This window comes from Nylanderia fulva, unplaced genomic scaffold (assembly GCF_048542155.1).
Source record: "Nylanderia fulva isolate GAGA-0341 unplaced genomic scaffold, ASM4854215v1 Scaffold201, whole genome shotgun sequence".
Classification (NCBI taxonomy): Eukaryota; Metazoa; Arthropoda; class Insecta; order Hymenoptera; family Formicidae; genus Nylanderia; species Nylanderia fulva.
The window spans coordinates 67,689-93,342 of record NW_028190266.1 but is presented as its reverse complement, the minus strand read 5'-3'; the positions used below and the strand labels follow the sequence as shown (position 1 = coordinate 93,342).

At 29.0% G+C, this 25,654-nt stretch overlaps 1 protein-coding gene and 1 long non-coding RNA gene across 7 annotated transcripts; both read right to left on the bottom strand.

Moving 5' to 3' along the window:
- Nucleotides 1–1,370: 1,370 nt before the first annotated feature.
- LOC146723369 (uncharacterized) lies at nt 1,371–3,313 on the bottom strand. The gene is made up of 2 exons (XR_014924619.1): nt 1,524–3,313; nt 1,371–1,432 (listed from the first exon to the last, which is right to left on the bottom strand). It is a non-coding gene; the product is annotated as an uncharacterized LOC146723369 (long non-coding RNA).
- A 12,928-nt stretch (nt 3,314–16,241) lies between these two features.
- On the bottom strand, nt 16,242–22,925 carry LOC114930170 (uncharacterized). 6 transcript variants are annotated; one of them, XM_085482423.1, is made up of 13 exons: nt 22,712–22,925; nt 22,309–22,440; nt 21,967–22,071; nt 21,764–21,874; nt 21,569–21,673; nt 21,366–21,476; nt 21,171–21,275; nt 20,968–21,078; nt 20,754–20,877; nt 20,573–20,666; nt 20,340–20,486; nt 19,836–19,940; nt 16,242–19,318 (listed from the first exon to the last, which is right to left on the bottom strand). In XM_085482423.1, the coding sequence occupies exons 1-8, from the start codon at nt 22,845–22,847 to the stop codon at nt 21,017–21,019; spliced, it is 867 nt and encodes a 288-aa protein (XP_085338549.1). In that variant the 5' UTR covers nt 22,848–22,925; the 3' UTR covers nt 16,242–19,318; nt 19,836–19,940; nt 20,340–20,486; nt 20,573–20,666; nt 20,754–20,877; nt 20,968–21,016. The 6 variants fall into 6 exon arrangements, with proteins under 6 accessions (XP_085338549.1, XP_085338552.1, XP_085338550.1 ...); XM_085482426.1 differs by having other exon boundaries at nt 20,573–20,649; XM_085482424.1 differs by having other exon boundaries at nt 20,773–20,877.
- Nucleotides 22,926–25,654: the final 2,729 nt, after the last annotated feature.

Here is a 25,654-nt window from a genome sequence, read left to right as displayed (position 1 = left end):
AATTCTTAAATTGTATAGGTTTATTCTCTACAAAAAGTGGTACCTAAAATCCCTTTGAGGAAAGAATATTTACATAATGCTTCATTTCCATACGAATTATTAATCCGAAGTTTCACTATTGTCGTTCCTATTGGCATTTATAAAATACCAAAAAAAATTGAAACAATTTCTTTGATTAAAATGCAAAATGCCAGAACCAAAAGTGGTTTAATAATAGGTAATTTAATATTATAATCTCTCTTATATGTTAATCAATATATTTAAATTTAAAACTTTTTAATTATCCAAAATCAAATTTTGATTTTTAATTGTAAATTTAATAATAATAATCAAATATAACAATATCAAACATAATAACAATAATCAAATATAACAATTTAACGATATCAAATAATAACAATAATCAAACATAACAACAATTATCAAATATAATTAAATATACTCAGTAAACACAAAGTAACTGTAACATAACATATATATTAAAAAGTTTGTTTTAATAAGATAACAGTTACGTGACATGCTCTGTTATATAACAGTTACATTATAGGAACAGACATTTTAATATATATTATGTTATTATTATTTTGTGTTTACTAACATAATCAAAAGAATTTAATTTAAGTTTTAGTAGAATATGCTTCTTTTATTTCAACTATCAATTCTGAAACATTCTGTATATTTGTTTTCATTAAAATTCCTAATTATATGAATTAATTATTATCTAAAATATTTTAATTTTCTTTTCAGAAATGGAACATCATATAAAAATGATTTTTGAAAAATCATCTAATAATCATTTTTACATTGGAGCGATTACAGATGGTTATTATAAACTGTCTGTTTTAATAACATGTAATGGAGAATTTGAAGATAATTTCACTTACGGCTCACCAATTAAAGTAATAGGAAAAATGCAAGTACCTGAAAATAAACTTCCATATCTTTCAGTTTCGTCAGTGGAAAATGTGCAATTAATTGACGGCGAAAAAATGTCATTTTTGCAAACCTTAAAAGGATATCATCCTATTCCATAAATTTTAACAAAATTATTTTTTTTACGAAGAGACAATTTGATTTTAAAAATACAAATATTTTACATATTTAAAGTAATAAATAACATATTTTAAATACTTTAAATATTTACAATAAGTAACATTATATTTTAAATATTTAGCATTATTATACGTATTATTATATGTATTTTATATTAAATATTTAATATTACTATGTTTTACTTTCTCGTTCTTATTTGCAAATAATATACATATATATATATATACGATCAATTAAAATTAATATTAATCAAAATTAATATTTGTCGCTAGTGGTGAAAATAAGCTTAAACGACTTGACTACGACGTAACTAGCAATTTTATTTGATTATTTCACGACGTTTCGACCATTTGGTTGTGGTCCTTTTCAAGTGAAATTTCTACAACATAATGTTACACAATATTTTTTAACATACGAAAACTCATTTAAGTGTTAAATTAATAAAATAAGTATAAATTTTATAAACATACCATCAATTAAACCGAGGTTAACATAACATCACACCGGTGTTATTTGAAATCGAAAGTTAAACGTTAAAAGAGGAACACGTCCCATCGTTATGATGTTAAAAGTTAAAAATTAAAAGAGGAACACGTCCCATCGTTATGATGTTTCGTCAACGACTAAACTTGAAACGCGCCACTAAACAATCTTTATTATTTTGTCGTAAATGTTTGTCAAATTCTCGGTGTCTTTCTGTAGGTTAACTGTATTGCCATGCTTCTTTATGAAGAACATTTCAGCAATCTCTCTCTTTCTTACATGTTTCTCGTTATGTAAAATTGTCGGTGATTTCCAATCAAAGTTATGCCCAAAATCACATCTGTGTTTGCTCAAAACCGAATGATTAGACTCATGTAATTTAATATTGCTGGCATGTTCCTTCACTCTAGTGCATAAATGTCTTTTTGTTTGTCCAATGTATGATGCATTACAATTTTCACAGTTAATCTTGTAAACTACATTCGTTTTAATATCATTAGTTATTAAATCTTTACCTCGTTTTATCAGCCTATTCAACTTTTTTGGCAAACTATAAACGACATTTATGTTAGCACTATTAAGTGACCTTTTAATACTGTCGCTAACGTCTTTAACGTATGGGAGTGGAATTACATAATTCTTATCTTGAGCCGAATTCACATTAACGTTATTATCTAAATCGTTACTCAAACTGTCGTTATTATCCGCATTGTGACCGTTACCATTCCTGTTGTTCTTCAGTACATTAATTCTTTTATTTACATACTTATTAATAATATGATCCGGAAAACAATTATTAATTAAAATGTTCTTTACAATCTCAATATTCGTATTATGAAATTGTTCGTTAGAAAGTAAAATTGCATGGTCTACTAAATTGTAAATCGTATTAATTTTGTACTTAATAGGATGACTCGAAAGAAAATTGATGTATCTGCCAGAACATGTAGGTTTCCTAAACCAATTAGTTGTCAATTTATTCCCATTGCGGATAACTGTAGAATTTAAAAAATTAATAGAAGAATTGGTCTCTATTTCATGTGTGAATTTTAAACGTTCATGATAATTATTAAATGTACTTAAAATTTCATTTATTTTAGAGTTAGGTAAAATAACAAAAATGTCGTCCACATATCTATAAAAAGTCTGAACTTTAAAACTTAAAGAATTTAAACAATTTGTTTCCAAGTCATCCATTACTAAGTCAGCTAGTATCGGTGATAGAGGGGATCCCATAGGGCTTCCATAAATTTGTTCATAATACTGCTCGTTAAATTGAAAACTCGTTGAAGTAAGTATTACATCAACAGCGTATAGGAACTGTTGCAAATTAAATTTAGTTTTTAGACTTATGTCACTCCAACGACCCTCAATTGCAGAAAAAACTGTAACGGTTCACCTTTCCCGACGCCGCGGATCGGCTCGCCGGTTCCAGGATTCGGGAGGAAGGGGGAGATTCAGACTCGCTTATTCCTTATTAACAATACTTTGGTTTATTCAAAAAGAAACAAGTAAACAAAATGATTGTTGGCATAAAGCCTAAATAGAGAAACTTACTGACTACTCGGTATAAACGAAATGTTTGTTGGCATAAAGCCCTAAATAGAGAAACTTATTGACTACTCGGTATAAACAAAATAAGGAGGCGTATAGCCTGTAGCGATGTCCGGAAAAGATTTACAAATTACCCGGTATAACTTAGAGATACGGTGTACGGTGGCGTATAGCCTATGGCAGGAAGAAACCGGAAACCGGGAAACCCGGCGTAATGACGAGAAACCCGTCACCCGGAGTCTAGCAGGAAGAGACCGGAAACCGGGAAACCCGGCGTAACAACGAGAAACCCGTTGCCCGGCGTGTAGCAGGAAGAGACCGGAAACCGGGAAACCCGGCGTAACAACGAGAAACCCGTTGCCCGGCGTGTAGCAGGAAGAGACCGGAAACCGGGAAACCCGGCGTAACAACGAGAAACCCGTTGCCCGGCGTGTAGCAGGAAGAGACCGGAAACCGGGAAACCCGGCGTAACAACGAGAAACCCGTTGCCCGGCGTGTAACAGGAAGAGACCGGAAACCGGGAAACCCGGCGTAACAACGAGAAACCCGTTGCCCGATACTAAAGGTAGGAGGCCAGAAACCGGGAAACCCGGCGTAACAACAAGAAGCCCGTTGCCTGGCTAGGAGGTCTGGAGCAGGACTGGTGCCGGCTCATCCGTCGAGCCGGCTTATATACCCTGCCGGCGGTTCCCCCACTCCACATCGAGGCTGTGGTGGGGGTAATGCCGGCGTCGTAGTGGGGCGCCTCTGGGGGTTGTAGTGGGGCGCCCCTGGGGTAGGGTGACCCGTGTATCAGTTATGATTTTGTGCTTAGGGGCGCCTTAGGCGCCATAGCCTCAAGTGGCGGGCGGGTGATCGGCCCGCGAGGCGTTAGTAACGGCTACGCCGTTACAAAACTAAATCTTTTGGAATATTTGTAAACAACGAACAAACATCTAAGGAAATCATTACGTCATCGTCAGTCATAAAATATAATTTCTTTCTTTACTTGAATAATGACATAATATGTTATTTCGCTATAATAAAAAAAATTATTTTATTAAAATAAAGAAATGTTTAATTAAATAAAATTAAAATATATAAATTAATAAAAATTTAAAATTATAAGTTATTGCTAAAATTATAATTTTACTATAAATATAAAATTATAAAAACTATCAATATTGGTAATATTTAAAAGACGTATTTTTTGTATTTTACATTCTAAATTGTAGTTAAAATTATATATATAATAATTCTACTTAGTTATTTTAGTTGTAATTACGTATAATCAAATTAAATAAATAGTAAATAAATGTGAATAATTATGTGTGTAAAATATGATGTATTTATTGATAAAATGCTACAAATCTTTGATAAAAAAATTCCAAAAAATATATAATTAATTTTTAATTAAATAATTATTTATCACACGCGCGTACTTACGCACGCGCACACAAACACACACAAACACATATACACAGACATACACACACATGCACACACATGCACACACATGCACATACACATGTACGTACACACGCACACTCGCACGCACGCACGCACAGTATAAAATTAAAATATCTATACTGATTCAAATTTTAAGTTATAAATTATTGCTAAAATTATTGATTAAATTATGCTAAAGTCATAAAATTATTATGAATTATTATAAAATTATAAAAAAATGTCAATATTTTAAATATTCTTTTAAATACTAAAAGATTATCATTTTCTACATTGTTTTTACGTTCTTATTTGTAGTTAAGATTATATAATATCTTATTTGTAGTTAAGATTATATAATAATTATAGTTTTAGTTAATTATTTTTAATTCAAAATTGCAAGCTGTCAAACGAACATTGCATCGCTCATCGTCGCGCACTTCACGTCAACTTGCGTCGCGAGATCGATCGCGTCGCCACGACCAATCACGATCGGAATAAAGCGGCAACAATGGGATCGCGATTTTCGGCAAACTTCCTGGTATCACAGAGATTTTACTGTAGGGATACGTATATGTTAAGGTAAACTCAGATCAATTATAATTTAAATGCATTAAATTTTAGTTTATTTTATTATTGATAGTTATATTTTAACAAGTGTTATATATATATATATATATATATATACATATATATATATATATATTCTAATAATGAAGAAGATATACTAAGATGCGGATATAGGTTATGCTTGACAAATATATTGTGCACTGATTTTATGTATTTATGTAATTTATTGTTACATATACTGTACCAATTGTAATACAGATGGGATATGACATATCTTCTTTGACATTTAAAACTCTCACAATATCAATCATCAATGGAATGGATGTAACTGCACTGTAATTGCGCAACATGAAGCCGTGTTCATTTCGGAGTTCTGGAATACACTAGAAATACTGCCACCAAAAATAATATACACACTAAAGTCAAGCTAGAATATATTTTTATTGTATGAGTTATCCAACTATACTCAGGTGTGTAATCCAATTTGTTCCTAAAAATTTCATTATGAGTTTCCAAACAGAAAGTCACTTCAAACCTATTCCCCCTTTCCAAGAAGACGGTAAGGCAGTATGATTTCGATTTAAATAATATTTTATAAGAAGATAAATAAATAGAACCATTGGCTAAAATTTTATAATTGTACGGACGATCGCGTACTATGTAACGTTGCGTTTTTAAGCACGGATCGTAGATGGCTAAGTGAAAGAATTCGTTTACTTGCTTACTTTCGCGTTCTGCGTTAAATCGTTTGTGTATTCGTACACATTCGGAAAAACATATTTCATTTCTTTTGGAATACATTTAGAGTCATTCCATCTCATAATACTACCAAGAGGACAGCAGAACTGAATGCAAGTTATATTATAACAAGTTTTGTATGGGACGATGTTACTTTCATTACTATACTTTCAAAGACTTTATTCGACATGGAATCATTCATTTCAAGCAGGTTTTCATAAACTTTCTGTGACGTAGAGTTTTCTTTATGATTGACATTTGTCGAATTGTTGTGAGAGTGTTTCAATATTTTGTCATCATTCTCTTGATTGTGAGCAGAACGCCTTCTTAATTTATGTAGTATCGAATCAACATCTTCGCGATCGATATTCGTGGAAATAGTGCTAAATTCATATTCCATTTCGTTATATTGCGTATCGTCGGTAAACCTTTCATACAAATCATATCGCAGTGGTTTTATCTCGTCGCTATAAATTGTTGTAGAATCCGCATATATCTCGTATCGTACTGTCAAATTATGACCTTCATCTTCGTCGTTGGTGTAATTTCGCTGAGATTTCGATGACGAAATGATGAGGAGAAAAAGCTCACAACACAGAACCGCGAAATTTTGTACAAACATTATTTCTAAAAAGGATACACCAAAGGAATTAGATAATTAAATCTGTCAAACCTGTTAGTATACTACTTCTCATATAAATTTTAATTTTCAATTATTAAAAAAATCTATGTTAATTTTGTGCCTACTTTAGCTTTTGTATTAATTAAATGAAAAGTATGTGTTAAGTGCGTAATGTACACTTATAACAGAATCAAATTATCTTTTCCATTTTGTCTTTCTCTAGAAAATTTAGAAATATTGATCTGATTTTAATCTTACCCTGTAAATGTTGACAATTTTGCGGTTAATTTTTAATTATGTCGCTATATTTAGTAAAACATAATGTAACACTATATTTGGCGTTTCTTTCTTGAATAAAGAGAATTATTGCATAAGTAATACACGTGCCTGTATGGGAAAGGCAATGAAACTATCGAGTATCATCAGTCGTAGATAACTTTGCGAGGAAACACGCACACACACATACACACTCACACACACACGCGCGCGCGCGCATACACACACACAGTCTGTCTACTATTATAAAATTATACACCTGTAACTCTTACACATATAAAGAAAACAAAAACGTATTCTGAAACTTCTAATGTTAGTTTCATCAATCCATTAGCGAATCCGCCTTCTAAAAAAGCATGTCATTATCGCTTTTCTATGATGCTGATTGACTGTCCAGATTCACGTTGTGCGCATAGAAGATATAATTTTGAATGTAATTGTGTTACAAACATATAAAATTAGAGTATAAATAAGACAATTTAAAATTAATAAACTCGAAATAATAATATATAATAATGAATGCGTGTGTATTTTCGGTGTTATGTGTTACAATGATTAAAGTATTAACTGTTATGCAACAAACTAATAAGATTCTGAGATTATGACCATCTTATGAGATCATTGCGGAAATTTTTCTAGAATTTTCTTATGTTTGCAAACGCTTTCCAGTAATTGTGTGTGAAATATATTTATTATTATAAGGTTCAACAAGGCCAATTATCGAGCATAAATTATACAGATGTTGTTGAGAAAGAATATTTATTAAAAAAGTAACTCTAATATTTATTTCGAATAAACATGGTAATGTCATGCTAAAAAAATCGTTCATTCCACATAGTGAATTACATATAATAGCAGGATCTTAGTCAATTTTGCACGCTTTTAAACGATGGAATTAGAAGATCATTTCACCTCAAATAAACTACCTTCGAGAAAAGACAGACAAAATATCATTCATTCAATTTGAAAGTATAAAGATACAAACGTTTCGCAGTCTTTATCAGTGCTGACATATATATTACTAATAACAACTTAACATCAAACAAATAATCATGCGAACGGCTAATTTATTAAGAATAAAATTCTGTATGAAGATAAAGAAGATTCTTTACTGCAACAATCATCGCTATATCAAACCGTGAATTATTCAGAAATATTTTGTCTGTCTTTTCTCGAAGGTAGTTTATTTGAGGTGAAATGATCTTCTAATTCCATCGTTTAAAAGCGTGCAAAATTGACTAAGATCCTGCTATTATATGTAATTCACTATGTGGAATGAACGATTTTTTTAGCATGACATTACCATGTTTTTTCGAAATAAATATTAGAGTTACTTTTTTATATATCGTTGAACTCGCGCCCTTTTTTTATCTTTTTCTAAAAAAAGGTTTCTCTTTTTTTACCCGTTTTTACGTAAGATTATCGAGGCTACATTTTTTTCTCTTTTACGAATGCTTGACAGTTGGGTCGTATTATATTACCATGGATTAGTGTGAAGATAGGACTACAACATATTTCAGATTCAGCCAAATTGGAGAGAACCATGTCTGGTGTTGCCCTTGTAAGTGATAACTATGTAGAAAAACTAAAAGAAGAGATTAAGAATATTTCTGGTAGCTTTCCTGTAATGCCTGAAATTTATTAATAATTAAGAATTATATTCGGTTCTCTCTCTCTCTCTCTCTCTTCTCTCTATGAATATAAAACAAATATAAATATCACAATCTACATAAAACAAATATAAATATGTAGGCTGATATAGCCAAACGCGATGTTGGTTATTGCGAAAATCAATTTAGCACTACAGTTAAATAATTATGTGTAAGCCATCAATTGAGATAAAATCCCTAAGAATTCTTGACAATGTACCAGCAAATTCGTGCCTTGTTCACAATTATTCAATTGAAGCAAAAAAAAAATGCTTTTTGCTATAATCGACGCAACGATATCGCGTTCGGCCAACATATTTATATATTTTTGAAATTTAAATTTTTTGAAAATTAAATATGTTTTTATAATCTTCACTTCATGTAATGGGAAATAGTAATCGTACATGAGAAATTTAATAAAAATAGTAATTAGCTTTATTAAACTTAATGTTTGTGAACAAAGAAGGGCTGTAAGAGCTATATTAAACAAATTGCAGTTGTCAGATAATCTTAATAAAATTCATTCAATCAAGGAGGATTCAATCAAGATATCTCCCTTGACCAATAAATCAGGAAGTCTATTCTCATGGGTGATTGCATGGTGCGTTCTCTCGAACAAAGTATGTATCGGAAACGATGGTTGTCATACACGATGACTTGTTCAACAACATATGTATTGAGACAATAACTGACTTCACATATTTATTATCTTGACTATGTTAACTACCGTCTTTAATGTTTAATATCACGTTCTAATTTATAATTAAAATATTTGTATTGCGCTGAAGAAGGCTTGAAATGTCAGCCGAAACGTTTGCATAATTGTTTTATTTCTTATATATTTATTTTCTCATTTTAAAATACATTTTATTAATATCATCTACACATAAATGTTTATTTCTTATGTATTTATTTTCTCGTTTTAAATGAATTTTATTAAGATTATCTGACAACTGCAATTTGTTTAATATAGCTCTTACAGCCCTTCTTTGTTCACAAACATGAGAAATTTAAATTATAATAAAAATGTGAAACAAAACGATTTTCCTTAATTTATTATTTTATGTGCACATCATATTACATTTTAAACTTACATCTTAAATTTATAATTGTTTCTTAAATATCAAATATATCTTTATACATATTTACTATTAAATATTCTGCATTTTATAATGTAGAAATATTATTTATATACAAATTTGAAAATTTATTCTCAAGTGCATAATATTATATTAAATTATCTTAGCATCAAATGTGTATGTGTGTGTGTAAACGCGCTTTAGACATGGCTCATTCACACTAAATCTCATTACAAAAAAATACAATTTTTAAACAATAAATATATTTAACACAATCGCGCTTGGGAATATTCGTAATTTATTTGTATGGATTATGTCATCAGTTGAAACAAATTTAATTTCCCTTTACATACATACATATATTTATAAATATATAATATGTTTTTATTTAAATCAAATATTTTCTTTATAATAATATAGCACAATATATTGTATAGCTTTAATAAATGATTATTTTTTGAAGAAAAATGTTTACTAATTTTAAACCATTACACAGTTTTTTTTTGCAAGAGTTCGACTTTTTCTGCATAGATTTCTCAAATGTGGTATTCAAGTCGATGCATTCGTCCTGAATCCGAATCGTTTCAGTAACATTAACTTGATTTTCTTCTTCCATACAAATAAGATAAAGGTGAAGAAACACTGTGCTACATTTAACAACTGAGTAACATAATTAACAGCAGAATGATCTTGTACATACATTGTAATTAAGAACCATGTAATCATAAACGTAGACAAATGTATACCCATAAGGATAAATAACACGATAAATAACTTCATATATAGATTTAACCTGCAAATAAATATTAATATTTAGTTATCATTCTATAAAAATAACAAATTCGATCTATCAAATTTATAAAATGAAAAATGATAGAACCAATTACAATTCTTCAAAAAAGGGAAATCAGAAAAAGTTATTTAAAGAAAGACTTTAAAAATGTTATTTTTTTATGTAATAAATAGGTATATATTCGTTTATTTTCACTCTGTATGACATTTCGAGAATTACAGACCGCTTTTCGAAAAGAATCAATGCAAATTACATATATAAATGTTTTCTTTTCTTATAGATTATGTTATTACACAATAGAAAAAAAATAAGATAATAAAAAAAACATAAATGAGCACTGTTAAAATGTATTGCTTTCAAAAATCATATCTTTCTTTCATCTGGAATGCGAATTAAGCGAGTATGTGATGTTGTCGGCAGAGATGTTTACAAAAATATTTCTACAGAAATTTCACTAACATAGAATAAAAGTTTATCACAGAGTGATGCAAAAATGTAAGATTACTCACCATTTCTTATTTTCATTATACTGCCTGTTTTCCGAATCTATTAGACGAAGGTATGCATCCTTTTCGTAGCGTGTGATGTTCCATGCCGCAAATATGGATAAGAAAATGCTACTAATAATGCAGACAGTAATGATACAGTAAAAGCCACATATAAACGCTTCCAAATCTGTAAGTATGATATCTCATATACTGTTACATACTTTTAAAATGCGTAGCTTTAATGAAGTTATCTGAAACGTACGTTTATTAGTGTCTCAGAAAAATCCTAATGTAATTCCTGGTTCCAAAATTTTAGGTATATACTCGGAAAAAAAATTCACAACGATGAAACAAATAGTAACAAGTACAAATGGACATCCGTACACAAAAAGAGCATAATACACCAACTTTTTTTTTCCTGATCGTCTAACGTTCCTTTGCAACGAAGAGAATCCTCTACAATTTATGTGTCATATTTAACTAAATAAGTGTAGATAATAGAAATCCTTTTCTAAAGGGTTTACATGGTATAACATTTAGAAACTATTATAGAATTACATAATTATTCTATAGACACAGGTAATTGAAATTTTTATTTAGTCTTCACAGGTGCAAAATGTATTTATGTTAAAAATTTATTGGTTATTGCTCTATTTTATTCATAAGAAAAAAGATCGACGCGATATAAATATCAAGTTTGTAAAATGGAAGAATAACATTTTAGAAAAGTTTATTTTATTACTGCGAATTAGATTACGTTGTAATATTTATAAATATTTTATAAATTAAATATATCATATTTATTATCTAATATACGCAATTTCCAATTTCAAAATATATATATACATATATATATATACAGGGCGTCCCATAATTCGCGAATCACTTTTCATGGGCAGATAGAGCGTGTTAAACTGAATAGAAAAGTCCTGTATCATTTTGCGATATTCGCAATAATTATTGAGTTATTAACTAAATATCTAAACGAATGAGCGGGTAGAAAGCGGTAGGCCGGACTCGGTGTGCATGTCGGATGACTTATTTGTTATATGCCGCTTAGTATCAAAAGTATCATCTTACTTTTCGGCGCCACTACATTGGTCGCCGCTTGCTGCATGACGCCGCCTCTCGATCAAATAATGCTTTCTACCTGCTTATTCGTTTAGATATTTTAATAAATAACTTAATAATTATTGCGAATATCGCAAAATGATACAGGACTTTTCTATTCAGTTCAACACGCTCTATCTGCCCATTCGCGGTGGTTCGCGAATTATGGGACACCCTGTATATATATATATATATGTATATATATATATATATGTATATATATATATATGTATATATATATATATATATATATATATATATATGAATGTATGTATGTATGTGTATATATACGCAGGATGTCCTGCAACGTGATATCCACAGTGAAACTTTGTATTCTTGAGATAATTCGAAAAATAAAGATGATTCTAAAATTTGCAAGATTTTCTCCATCTATAAAATTTTTGCGATATTCTAATGACACCTCCTTCATTCTTATTCAATATTTATGGGGTTCAATTGTTATAAATTTTTTTTACATAATATATATATACATATTTTCTAAAAGTAACAATTTCTGAAAAATAAAGCAGTGTCTTGCTTATTTTAAATAGTTGTTAGTAGTAGAAATATTATAGTAATAATAAATAGTAGTTACAATAGTACAATAGTAATAATAATAGTTATAAAGTTGCAGTAGTAACAAAAAAAGATATTTCATGCCAAAGATGATCCATTCGTTTGCTAGTTGCTTTAAAAATATCTTCTCCCAGAACGATTTGCATGTGCGTTCTGGTTATTAAAAAAAGATATTTTACATCAGAGACGATTTATTCTTCTGTTAGTTGCTTTAAAAATATCTTCTCCCAGAACGATTTGCATGTGCGTTCTGGTTATTAAAAAAAGATATTTTACATCAGAGACGATTTATTCGTCTGTTAGTTGCTTTAAAAATATCTTCTCCCAGAACGATTTGCATGTGCGTTCTAGTTATTGAAAAAAGATATTTTATATCCTCATATAATTGAAGCAAGTTGTAACGACAAAAGCTTACAAATTATTGGAGAAAATTGCAATAATCACTGGCGATGTATTTCTTTTGACGGCACCAAGCTTCGAGTGTACGACAATCTATCTGGCTGTACATACGAAACATTGAAGGCTAAAGAAAAAAATTACATTCATCGCCGTTATCCACAAATAAATAAAGATATATTTTATGTCAAAAAATTGTTAGCTTCTAACCTTTATAACTCAAAGAGCACTTTATGAAAAATAATTTTATTATAGTGTTTTGGAAAGCCCTCGAGATAAGCTACAAGAATATGTAATAAAAAATATAGGATTCTATCTAAGAAATTTAAGGTAACCTTATTCTGACCTTGGTAACACTGTTCAAGGTCAAACTGATCAATGAATAGATTTTTTATAACTATTGTCTAAAACTTTTTTCTGTAAAACGTATACTTTTCGAGATTTTTCAGTGTTCCGATCTTTTTGGGATACCCTGTATATATATATATATATGTGTGTGTGTGTGTGTGTGTGTGTGTGTGTGTGTGTGTGTGTGTGTGTGTGTGTGTGTGTGTGTGTGTGTGTGTGTGTGCGCGCGTGTGTGTGTGTATATATATATATATATATATAAGAATAAAGGGGGTATCATTAGAATATCGCAAAAAATTTATAGATAAAAAAAATCTTGCAAATTTTAAAATCATCTTTATTTTTTGAATGATCTCAAGAATACAAAGTTTCACTGTGGATATCACGTTGCAGGACATCCTGCGTATATATGCACATACATACATACATACATACATACATTCATATACAGGGTGTCCCATAATTCGCGAACCACCGGGAATGGGCAGATAGAGCGTGTTAAACTGAATAGAAAAGTCCTGTATCATTTTGCGATATTCGCAATAATTATTGAGTTATTAACTAAAATATCTAAACGAATGAGCGGGTAGAAAGCGGTAGGCCGGACTCGGTGTGCATGTCGGATGACTTATTTGTTATATGCCGCATAGTATCAAAAGTATCATCTTACTTTTCGGCGCCACTACATTGGTCGCCGCTCGCTGCATAACGCCGCCTTTCGATCAAATAATGCTTTCTACCTGCTTATTTGTTTAGATATTTTAATAAATAACTCAATAATTATTGCGAATATTGCAAAATAATACATGAATTTTCTATTCAGTTTAACACGCTCTATCTCCCCATAAAAGGTGATTCGCGAATTATGGGACACCCTGTATATATATATATATATATATATATATTTCTATATATATGTCAATCGTATATTTTGACGACGATTTTCGGTACAGATTGGACACTTTGACGACTTCTGGCTATTTTGACGACGGTCGTCACAATTTTATCAATAAATCGTATACTTTGGCGACGTCGTCAAACTAACCCGAAACAGAGGATTGACTAATTTGATGACATTGTATACTTTGACGACACTATATTTATTTTTTGGCGATTTTGACGACAATAAAAAAATATGTCAAATAAGAAACTAAAATATTCGACATATGATAAAATATGATAAAATATGATTGATTTTTTTATAAAAAATAACTAAATGACTTAAACTGGTTTAAATTGACTCTTATTTTGACGACATTAAACAAATACTTTTTTGTTTCGTATTTTAAAAAAACACAATGACGCGTTAGAATATTAATTAAGAAATTTGTACATTCAATGAATGTGTTAGAAAGACACTGCTTTATCACGTCATACTTAAATACAGTATATTATATTTATGTATATATTGTATTATATTTATGCAGTATATTGTATTATATTTATGCAGTAAATTATATTATATGTATCATATGAATATATCGATCTGTATCAAAAGATAAAAATCTTATAATACTTCTTTAGTCAATTAATCAATCTTACGATTAAATTGGACTGTGTATTTAAATATGTGCATAACTGTGTATATGACTTCCTAGAAAAATGAATTTGTATCACTAAGATAATTATATTTGTAATAATTAATAACGTAAATCTTTAAATATATTTTATATATATATATATATATATATATAATTATTACAAATATCATAGCGATACAGATTTATTTCTCCAGAAAGTTATATGTATAAATACACTGTCCAATATTAATGTAATTTTATAAATAATTAAAAATAAAGTATTACCAGATTTTATATGTATTATACATAAGAGATATATATATCATTTTTGCGTCATTTTCCTATCGCCAAAAAATCAATGTGATAATATTTTTCGGCGCGGTATCATATGACGCGTCTCTCCTCGCTCGCCTCTAATGCGCCGCGACATATACCGCACCGAAAAATATTTGTCATTTGCAACTTGCCTACAGATTAATTTAAACTTTACCATGTTGTTTATCATTAACACTGCTTAATTTATTATGAAATCTATCATAATCCGGCGTGTACATAAAAGAGAGAGAGAGAAAGAGAGATGGAATGAGAGGGGGGGGGAAGAGAAAGCGAAATGGAGAAACAGAGATATATATGTATATGTATATAACTTAATCATGATAATTTCTGATTTTTATAAATATAAACTAATAATTAATTTATAATCATTTATATAGTTTTTCCATAATTTTACATTCTAATTTTGTTAAGTATTTTTTAGACGTTATTTCAATTTCTATGTTTATAATACGAGTGCAATAATCAAATTTTATGATAAATATATATATATATATATATATACGTATGTAATTTTAGCTATATTTTTATTTATAATTTTATATATATATATTGTTAGTTTATGTAACTGTTAATATCTATAAATCTATAAATATGTAAATGGTTTCATATATAAACTAATAATTCGTTTATATATAATTTTATATATAGTAATATAATAAAAGCTACATACATAGTACTCATTAGAATAAAATTTGATTATTGTGTACATATTATGTATAATAAAGTTGAAATAACGCTTTATAAAAAAATTTTAAACACTTAACAAAGTTACTATCAAATTATAGAAAATCTATGAAATTATAATGCAAACACACGAAAAACTAAAAAATACCTATTTTAATTAGAGTAAACAAGAACAGTAAAGCATTGTCATAGTCACACATAGAAACTGATATTTAAAATATTTAAAATATATTCTTTGAAACAAGATCGACAGAGAAAAACAACACAGAAAGTATTGTAGTATAGTAATTCTAATATTATACATTTGTGTATATACATAATGTACACACACACAAAAATGTACAATATTAGAATTACTGTTCTAATATGTACATAATGTACATTTGTGTGATGTTAATGAGTTTTATTAGACCAACAATAAAAAACAACATTGTGAGAATTTTTTAGAATATAGATTTTTTATTCGTTAGATCTCAAAAATGGTTAGTTGCTGTTATGCAATCAAAGAATGCTGAAATGCATTAAAGAACATTCTAAACACTTAATGTAAATATTAACTGTTATTCACAATACATAATTCGAAAAAATACGTATGTTGATACAAATGCAAATATTGATTATAAGAAATACAAATACAATTTATGAAAAAAAAATTATGGAACAAAAATACAGTAGATGTTAAGACTGCGACTATACTGGTCGCTATTCTCGAAATACAATTCGCAGAAAAAACTGATGTAAAAAATTGCAGTAAAACTTAGCATACATCTGTGTCGTCTACATATAATCTTTGCGTACATTTTTTGTAAAACTATCTACTTAAATACCTATTTAATTTGAATACTTATAATTACTTTAAAAATTAAAATTATTAAAATTATTATAATTACTTAAAATTACACATATATTAATATATTATATTATATAAATTTGAAAGTTGAGACTCCTGGATACTCGCCGATTATGTCGGAATCGTGACATCATGCAGAGGCGAAAAAACACGATGAAAATTCTTGCGAAACATTTTTAAATAAAAAGATATTTCAATAAAATAACACTACAAACGTCTTTGGCACACTTGTAAAATATATCGAAAACTAGCTTTTTCCCATTATAATCAATCAACAGCTGTAAAATGACTGTAATATCAGATCCAGTCCATCTGGTCTTTGCACATGTGCAATCATTCTACATGACAAAGTCTGATGTTTCAATTATTTTACAGGTGCTGATTGACTATCAAGAGAGAAGGTTAGTCTTCGGTATATTTTACAAGTGTACAAAGAGATTTGTAGTGTTGTTTTATCGAAATCTTTTTATTTAAAAATATTCCGCAAGAAATTTCTCGCCTCTGACGTCAACACGTGGCTCTGACGTGGCTGCGACGAGTATACAGGAGCCTTAAAACCAAGATGTTAAATCAAAGCGCTTAGTGTAGTCTTAAAAAACATACATTTTAAGCAAACAAAATTAAACATAAGCTAATTGCACATTTATGTATTATTAGCATGAATTTGTTTTTTGTAAAATCCATTGCATAACTAATTCTCTATAAAAAATAATTATATACAACTAGTCAATTTTGTACAATCTCTGGATTTCAATCACGAAAATTTCGTAAAAAGAAAAATGCATTCGTAAAAGAATAAAAGAAAATGTTAGTAGCGATTTAATGAACATAAACACTTTAAGTATTGACAAGTGATTTGAATTTCAGAGTTGTATGATAATATTAATATTTAAGTAATTAAACTATCTTTTACTTTATTATAACGTGTTTATCTTCCAGACTTATAGTTTAATCATCTCTTTATTTTACAAGCATGCTCATCTGGAGACACCAAAAGATATTCTCTGGAAGATTTAAGCTAGTGCGGACTCCATTCTTAAAAGGAGATAGCACCTACTGATCTAAGTTTGATCAAGGACGTCGACCAATGCGGACTCTGTTCTCGACCAAGGACAGTCCCAGCACCCACTGGTCTAAGTTCGATCAAGGATGTCAACCAATGCGGATTCTGTCCTCGACCAAGAACAGTCCCAGCACCCACTGGTCTAAGTTCGATCAAGGACGTCGACCAATGTGGACTCTGTCCTCGATAAGGACAGTCCCAACACCCACTGGTCTAAGTTCGATCAAGAACGTCGACTAATGCGGACTCTGTCCTCGATCAAGGACAGTCCCAGCATCCATTGGTCTAAGTTCAATCAAGGACGTTGACCAATGCGGACTCTGTCCTCAACTAAGGACAGTCCCAGCACCCATTGGTCTAAGTTCGATCAAGGACGTCGACCAATGCGGACTCTGTCCTCGACTAAGGACAGTCCCAGCACCCACTGGTCTAAGTTCGATCAAGGATGTCAACCAATGCGGACTCTGTCCTCGACCAAGGACAGTCCCAGCACCCACTGGTCTAAGTTCGATCAAAGACGTCGACCAATGCGGACTCTGTCCTCGATAAGGACAGTCCCAACACCCACTGGTCTAAGTTCGATCAAGAACGTCGACTAATGCGGACTCTGTCCTTGATCAAGGACAGTCCCAGCACCCATTGGTCTAAGTTCGATCAAGGACGTCGACCAATGCGGACTCTGTCCTCGACTAAGGACAGTCCCAGCACTCATTGGTCTAAAATTAAGAGTACTGAGGCTATCTTCTTTTAGAAATAGTCCGCACTAACCTAAGTCCTCCAAGGAACATAAATATCTTCATCTGTTCGCTAAATGAGCATGTTGTAATAATAAAAAGCTATAAATAAGATAAATATGTAACCTACTTATATGTAACATATTATCTATATATATGTATATATATCATTTGTGATATAATAATTATTATATATAATATACATATTGTAATACATTTGTGATATAATAATTATTATATATAATATACATATTGTAATACAATAAATAATATTGTATATATAATAGAAAAGTACAGTTAGTCAACAAAATGTCCACAATACCGTCTTGTGTGTGTATCACGAAAAATAAATAAATTACAATAGAATAGCAGTCTTATGATACACTAGAGGTCATATGTATACATATATATTTGCAAATTAAATTCTTTTTCAAACTATTGTATTATATTATACTTATATTTTATCGTTTTATATGTAGCATGCTATTATGCTTCTAAAACAAAAATAATATTTCAAAATAAACAAAACAAAAAATTCATAAAAAATTAAAAGCTACAATTATATTGTTTGCAACTTTCAATAACTTTCATTATCGGTGTAAATTTTGTCGAAAACTGACATCTTGAAAGAATATAAAATAAATTTGAAGTATTATGTTTGAAGTATTAATTAAATGATAAGAAAACATTTTTTAAAATATTATCTAATGAAATAAACAAGAATTCAAAGCAGTTGCAATTACCAGAATGACATTATTCATATTGTCGTAGAGCTTTCTGTTTATTATGGATCCATGTTTTTATTTGCGGCGATGTCCGATTAAATAAACAACTATACTTCTTTTTAGTTTCTTGAATTTCTCGTAAAGACGGTAGCGTTAAGTTTTTCATATGTGTGGAAAATGCTTGAAGTACTGTTTCTTTTTCTTTTTCTGTCCAACGCTGCCTTTTGGTTTTGCCATAAGGAGATGCTAGAAAAATATATATTATTACCATATATTATTAAAATAGTGCATACATATTGAAATTGATAAATGCCGAATTACTAGATGTGAATTAACCGAAATATTAAAAAATAAAATTAAAATTTTATATATTTTATATATTTTAGCTTTACATTTTATTAAAAATATAGTCATAAAAGAAAATAAAAACAATATTTTTTAGCTTTACATTTTTTATTAAAAATTACTAAAATCATAAAAGAATAGCAAGAGAGAGAGAGAAAACGTATTTATATATACACTAAAAATGACAATATTTATTTTCAACTAAATGATTTTTTTTCTTTAGTAGCGATTATTTTTACATAAAATAATTCTGAATTTTAACTATTGCTTATCAAAAAAATTAAGAAAAATGATATTGATAAAACATTGCAATTATTTAGTAATATGTACTTTGTAATATGTAGCAATTAATATATGTAACAAACACCATTATGAATAACTTTTGTGAAAATATTGTGATTAATATTGAAAAAATTACCTATAGTCATTAAAATTCCAGAATTTTCCAGGAAATTACAGCCTTTGATATGCATCTCACCAATATTTTCATTTTTATCGATAGCATTTATCAATGTATTAATATCTAATATAAAAGCAGAACTGAATTATTATCAAATAATTATGCTAAAATAATAGTTATGAAAGTACTTCGCATTAATCTTATGTGAAATGAATTTCAGTTAAACCAGCTGTTTTTTTTTCAAATGTAGCTTATGATCTGTTGAACAAAAGATGCAATAATCTCAAGGCTAATTAATAAACAATTATTGAGTATAGCCAGGCAAGCAGTTCGCAAAGCCCGAGTATTTCATATTTGACTGATTGTATAAATCAGTACCTATTATTTAGCTTTGAGCCTATTACATTTTTTTCAATAGATTATAAGCTACAATATATTAAAAAACCAGCTGATTTAACCGACACTTCACATAACATTAATGTGGGATACTTTAAATTTTTAGTTAATATTAAGGAAACTCACCTAATATTTGCGAGTCATTGATCTCTAAAGATTCATAGCCTTTTTCTTGCAAGGCAGCCTTTTCATTATATATATTTTCATCAATAGATCTTATTTTCATATCATTATATATATTTTCATCAATAGATCTTATTTTCATATCAGTATCTAATATAAAAGTAAGAAGCAAAACTATATTATATGTTTATCATAAAATAGCACTTATGAAATTTGCTAATATTAAAGAAACTCACCTAATATTTGAGCATCATCATTTTTAAGAGAGTCACAGTTTTCTCTTTGTGCAGCAATCTCTTTGATGCATGTATTCCTATCGACAGAGCCTTTCTTTGTATTAATATATAATGTGAGAGTAAAAAGCAAAACTACATTATTATCAAGTATTTATGATAAAATAGCAATTATGATATTTACCAATATTAAGGAAGCTCACCTAGCATTTCAGCATCATTTACAAAAGATTCACAGACTTTTTCTTGCGAGGCAGTCTCATCGTTGTATATATTTTTATCGATAGATCCTATTCTTGTATCATTATCTATAATATAAAAGTAAGAAGCAAAACTACATTAATAAATGTTTATTGTAAAATAGCTGTCATAAAATTTGTTAATATAAAGAAACTCACTTAATAGTACTTGAGCATCATCATTTTTAAGAGATTCACAGTTTTCTCTTTATGTAGCAGTCTCTTCAAAGCATGTATTTTTATCGACAGAGCCTTTCTTTGTATTAATATCTAATATGAAAGTAAAAAGCAAAACTACATTATTATCAAGTATTTATAATAAAATAGCAATTATAATATTTATCAATATTAAGCAAGCTCACCTAGCATTTCAGCATCATTTACAAAAGATTCACAGCCTTTTTCTTGCGAGGCAGTCATACCGTTGTATATATTTTCATCGATAAATGCTATTCTTGTATCATCAGCTATAATAAAAAAGTAAGAGGCAAACTATATTAATATATGTTTATTGTAAAATAGCATTCATGAAATTTGCTAATATTAAAGAAACTCACCTAATGATATTTGAGCATCATCATTTTTAAGAGATTCACAGTTTTCTCTTTGTGTAGCAGTCTCTTCAAAGCATGTATTTTTATCGACAGAGCCTTTCTTTGTATTAATATCTAATATGAAAGTAAAAAGCAAAACTACATTATTATCAAGTATTTATGATAAAATAGCAATTATGATATTTACCAATATTAAGGAAGCTCACCTAGCATTTCAGCATCATTTACAAAAGATTCACAGACTTTTTCTTGCGAGGCAGTCTCATTGTTGTATATATTTTTATCGATAGATCCTATTCTTGTATCATTATCTATAATATAAAAGTAAGAAGCAAAACTACATTAATAAATGTTTATTGTAAAATATCTGTCATAAAATTTGTTAATATAAAGAAACTCACTTAATAGTACTTGAGCATCATCATTTTTAAGAGATTCACAGTTTTCTCTTTGTGTAGCAGTCTCTTCGAAGCATGTATTTTTATCGACAGAGCCTTTCTTTGTATTAATATCTAATATGAAAGTAAAAAGCAAAACTACATTATTATCAAGTATTTATAATAAAATAGCAATTATAATATTTATCAATATTAAGGAAGCTCACCTAGCATTTCAGCATCATTTACAAAAGATTCACAGCCTTTTTCTTGCGAGGCAGTCACATTGTTGTAAATATTTTCATCGATAGATCTTATTCTTGTATTATTATCTATAATATAAAAGTAAGAAGCAAAACTACACTAATATATATTTATTATAAAGCGTGGTTTACAATAGCAGTAAGCAGTAAGAGTAAGCAGTACAAAATGAGGTTTGTTCATTTTATTACTCCCGACGAAATGGGCAATCCAATTTCATACTGTTTACTCTTACTGCTTACTTACTGCTATTGTAGACCACGCTTAAAATAGCGATCATACAATTTACTAATATTAAGGAAACTCACCTAAGTGTACTTGAGCATCATCATTTCCAAATTTATTTACTTTTTTGTTTTCAAAGTTAATTCTTTTGCATATAATATACGGTTTTCCTTCAATTATATTTTCTACTATTTGTTTTAATACTGATTCCTTATCTGAACAAGTTAAAATAAAATTAATTAGTTTTAGTTCAAATTTTTCTGTCTGTCTCTCTCTCTCTCTCTCTCTCTCTCTCTCTCTCTCTCTCTCTCTCTCTCTCTCTCTCTCTCTCTCTCTCTCTCTCTAGACACACACACACGCAACACGTACGCACGCACACATATAAATATCGTAGCAAATGTAGATATTGTATAACAGCGGCATGATTTTAATATAACAGTTTTTACAATAACGTAACAGTTAAAAATGAAAAATATTGCTACTTACCATTTCTTGCTAGAATATTTGCTGTGTATCTGCGTCGATTGCTATACGTGGCTTTGATAATTCCTTTACTAACACTAATTGTGTTCGACTTGCATACATAATGTATACCGTCATAAAATTTCACTAAACTATACATTTTGGAAAATGAACCAGTATCACGTATTACTAATGGCTAATGGCCTTCTGTTCCTTCCCGCTTTTTTTACTTTCTCAAAATGGCCAGCAAGACCGACGTCGACAATTGACAATCAGTATGTACGTTTACACGGCACTCTTAAGTGGGAGCACACACTCTTGCATATGTTTATAGACCAATCAAGATTCTTATGCTTACGCTTAAGCGTCTATGCAAAAGTACCACGTTGTGTATAATACATTATATATTTCGGCTATTTTGACGACATCCTATTTTTTATAAAACGGTTATTACAACGACACTCCAAAAGCAAATAAAGAAATTCTTTTTTTAAATAGCTATATCATATTCATCGAATATGCAAGCAATCAAGATATATAGAGGAAAAGGTGCGAATGTAGCAAGTCAGGTTTTTGAGATATAATAATTTAAAAATGCAAAAAAGGGCATTTTTTTCACCTTTTAGTAAGATATAACTTTTAATTGGGATGTGATACAAATTTCTTCGACAGCTTAAAATAAAGCTTGAGACTGTAGTTTATGTAACAAATATGAAAAAGTTCGAATCTAAAGAGTTTATAAAAAATTAATCGTACCTCACAAGATTCTATATTAGTATAAGAAAAAATGCAAAAAAAATATTTTTTATCTTATAACTAAATTTTTTTATAAACTGTTTAGATTCAAACTTTTTCATTTGTTACATAAACTACAAATACCAACTACTAATATATCAGTACGGATAACATTTGCACCTTCTCTTCTATATATCGATTGCTTGCATATTCGGTGAATGATATATCTATTTAAAAGAATTTTTTCATTTACTTGTAGAATGTCTTTATAATAAATGTTTTATGGTAAATGTGATGTCGTCAAAATAGCCGAAATATACATATATTATACATAATATTATACTTAGATCGGTTAGTACAGCGACAGTACCAAGTTATGTATAATACTATATATTTCGGCTATTTTAACGACATCATATTTTCCATAAAACGGTTATTATAACGACACTCCAAAAACACATATAAAAATTCTTCTTTTAAATAGCTATATCATTAATCGAATATGCAAGCAATCAAAATATACAGAGGAGTAGATGTAACTGTGGCACGTCAAGTTTTTGAGATATAATAATTTAAAAATGCGAAAAAGGGCATTTTTATACACTTTTTAGTAAGATATTGTATAACTTTTAATTGAGATGTGATACAAATTTCTTCGACAGCTTAAAATAAAGCTTGAGACTGTAGTTTATGTAACAAATATGAAAAAGTTCGAATCTAAAGAGTTTATAAAAAAATTAACTATACCTCAAAAGATTCTTTATATTGGTATAAGAAAAAGCGCGAAAAATAATATTTTCATGTTATGATTTACTTTTTTATAAATTCTTTAGATTCGATTTTTTTCATACTTGTTACATAAACTATAAATAGCAACTACCAATATATCAGCACGGGCTACATGTGCACCTTCTTTATATATCTTAATTGCTTGCATATTCGATGAATGACATAGCTTTCAAAAGAAGAATTTTTTTATTTACTTTTAGAATATCTTTACAATAACCGTTTTATGGAAAACATGATGTCAAAATAGCCAAAATATAATGTATTATACATAATTTTGTACTTAGATTGGTTAGTACAGCGACAATACAAAATTATGTATAATACATTATATATTTCGGCTATTTTGACGACATCATATTTTCCATAAAACGGTTATTATAACGACACTCCAAAAGCACATATAGAAATTCTTCTTTTGAATAGCTATATCATTAATTGAATATGCAAGCAATCAAGATATACAGAGGAGTAGATGTAACTGTGGCATGTCAGGTTTTTGTGATATCTTAATTTGAAAATTTGAAAAAGGGCATTTATTACACGTTTGAATAAGATATAACTTTTAATTGAGATTGATACAAATTTCTTCGACAGCTTAAACTAAAGCTTAAGGCTAGTTAATGTAACAAATATGGAAACGGTCGAATCTAAAGACTTTATAAAAAAATTAACCGAACTTCAAAAACAGAGGATCCTATATATTAGTATAAGAAAAAGTGCAAAAAATAATATTTTTTATCTTAAAATTTAATTTTTTTATAAACTCTATAAATTCAAACTTTTTCATATTTGTTACATAAACTACAAATACCAATATATCAGCACGGATTATATTTGCACCTTCTCTTCTATATATCTTGATTGCTTGCATATTCGGTAAATGATATAACTATTTAAAAGAATTTTTTCATTTACTTGTAGAATGTCTTTATAATAAATGTTTTATGGTAAATGTGATGTCGTCAAAATAGCCGAAATATACATATATTATACATAATATTATACTTAGATTGGTTAGTACAGCGACAGTACCAAGTTATGTATAATACATTATATATTTCGGCTATTTTAACGACATCATATTTTCCATAAAACGGTTATTATAACGACACTCCAAAAGCAAATAAAGAAATCCTTCTTTTAAATAGCTATATTATTCATCGAATATGCAAGCAATCAAGATATATAGAGGAGAAGGTACGAATGAAGCATGTCAAGTTTTTGAGATATAATAATTTAAAAATGCGAAAAAGGGCATTTTTTTACATTTTTTAGTAAGATATTGTATAACTTTTAATTGGGATGTGACACAAATTTCTTCGACGGCTTAAAATAAAGCTTGAGACTGTAGTTTATGTAACAAATATGAAAAAGTTCGAATCTGTAGAGTTTATAAAAAAATTAACCATACCTCAAAAGATTTTTTATATTGGTATAAGAAAA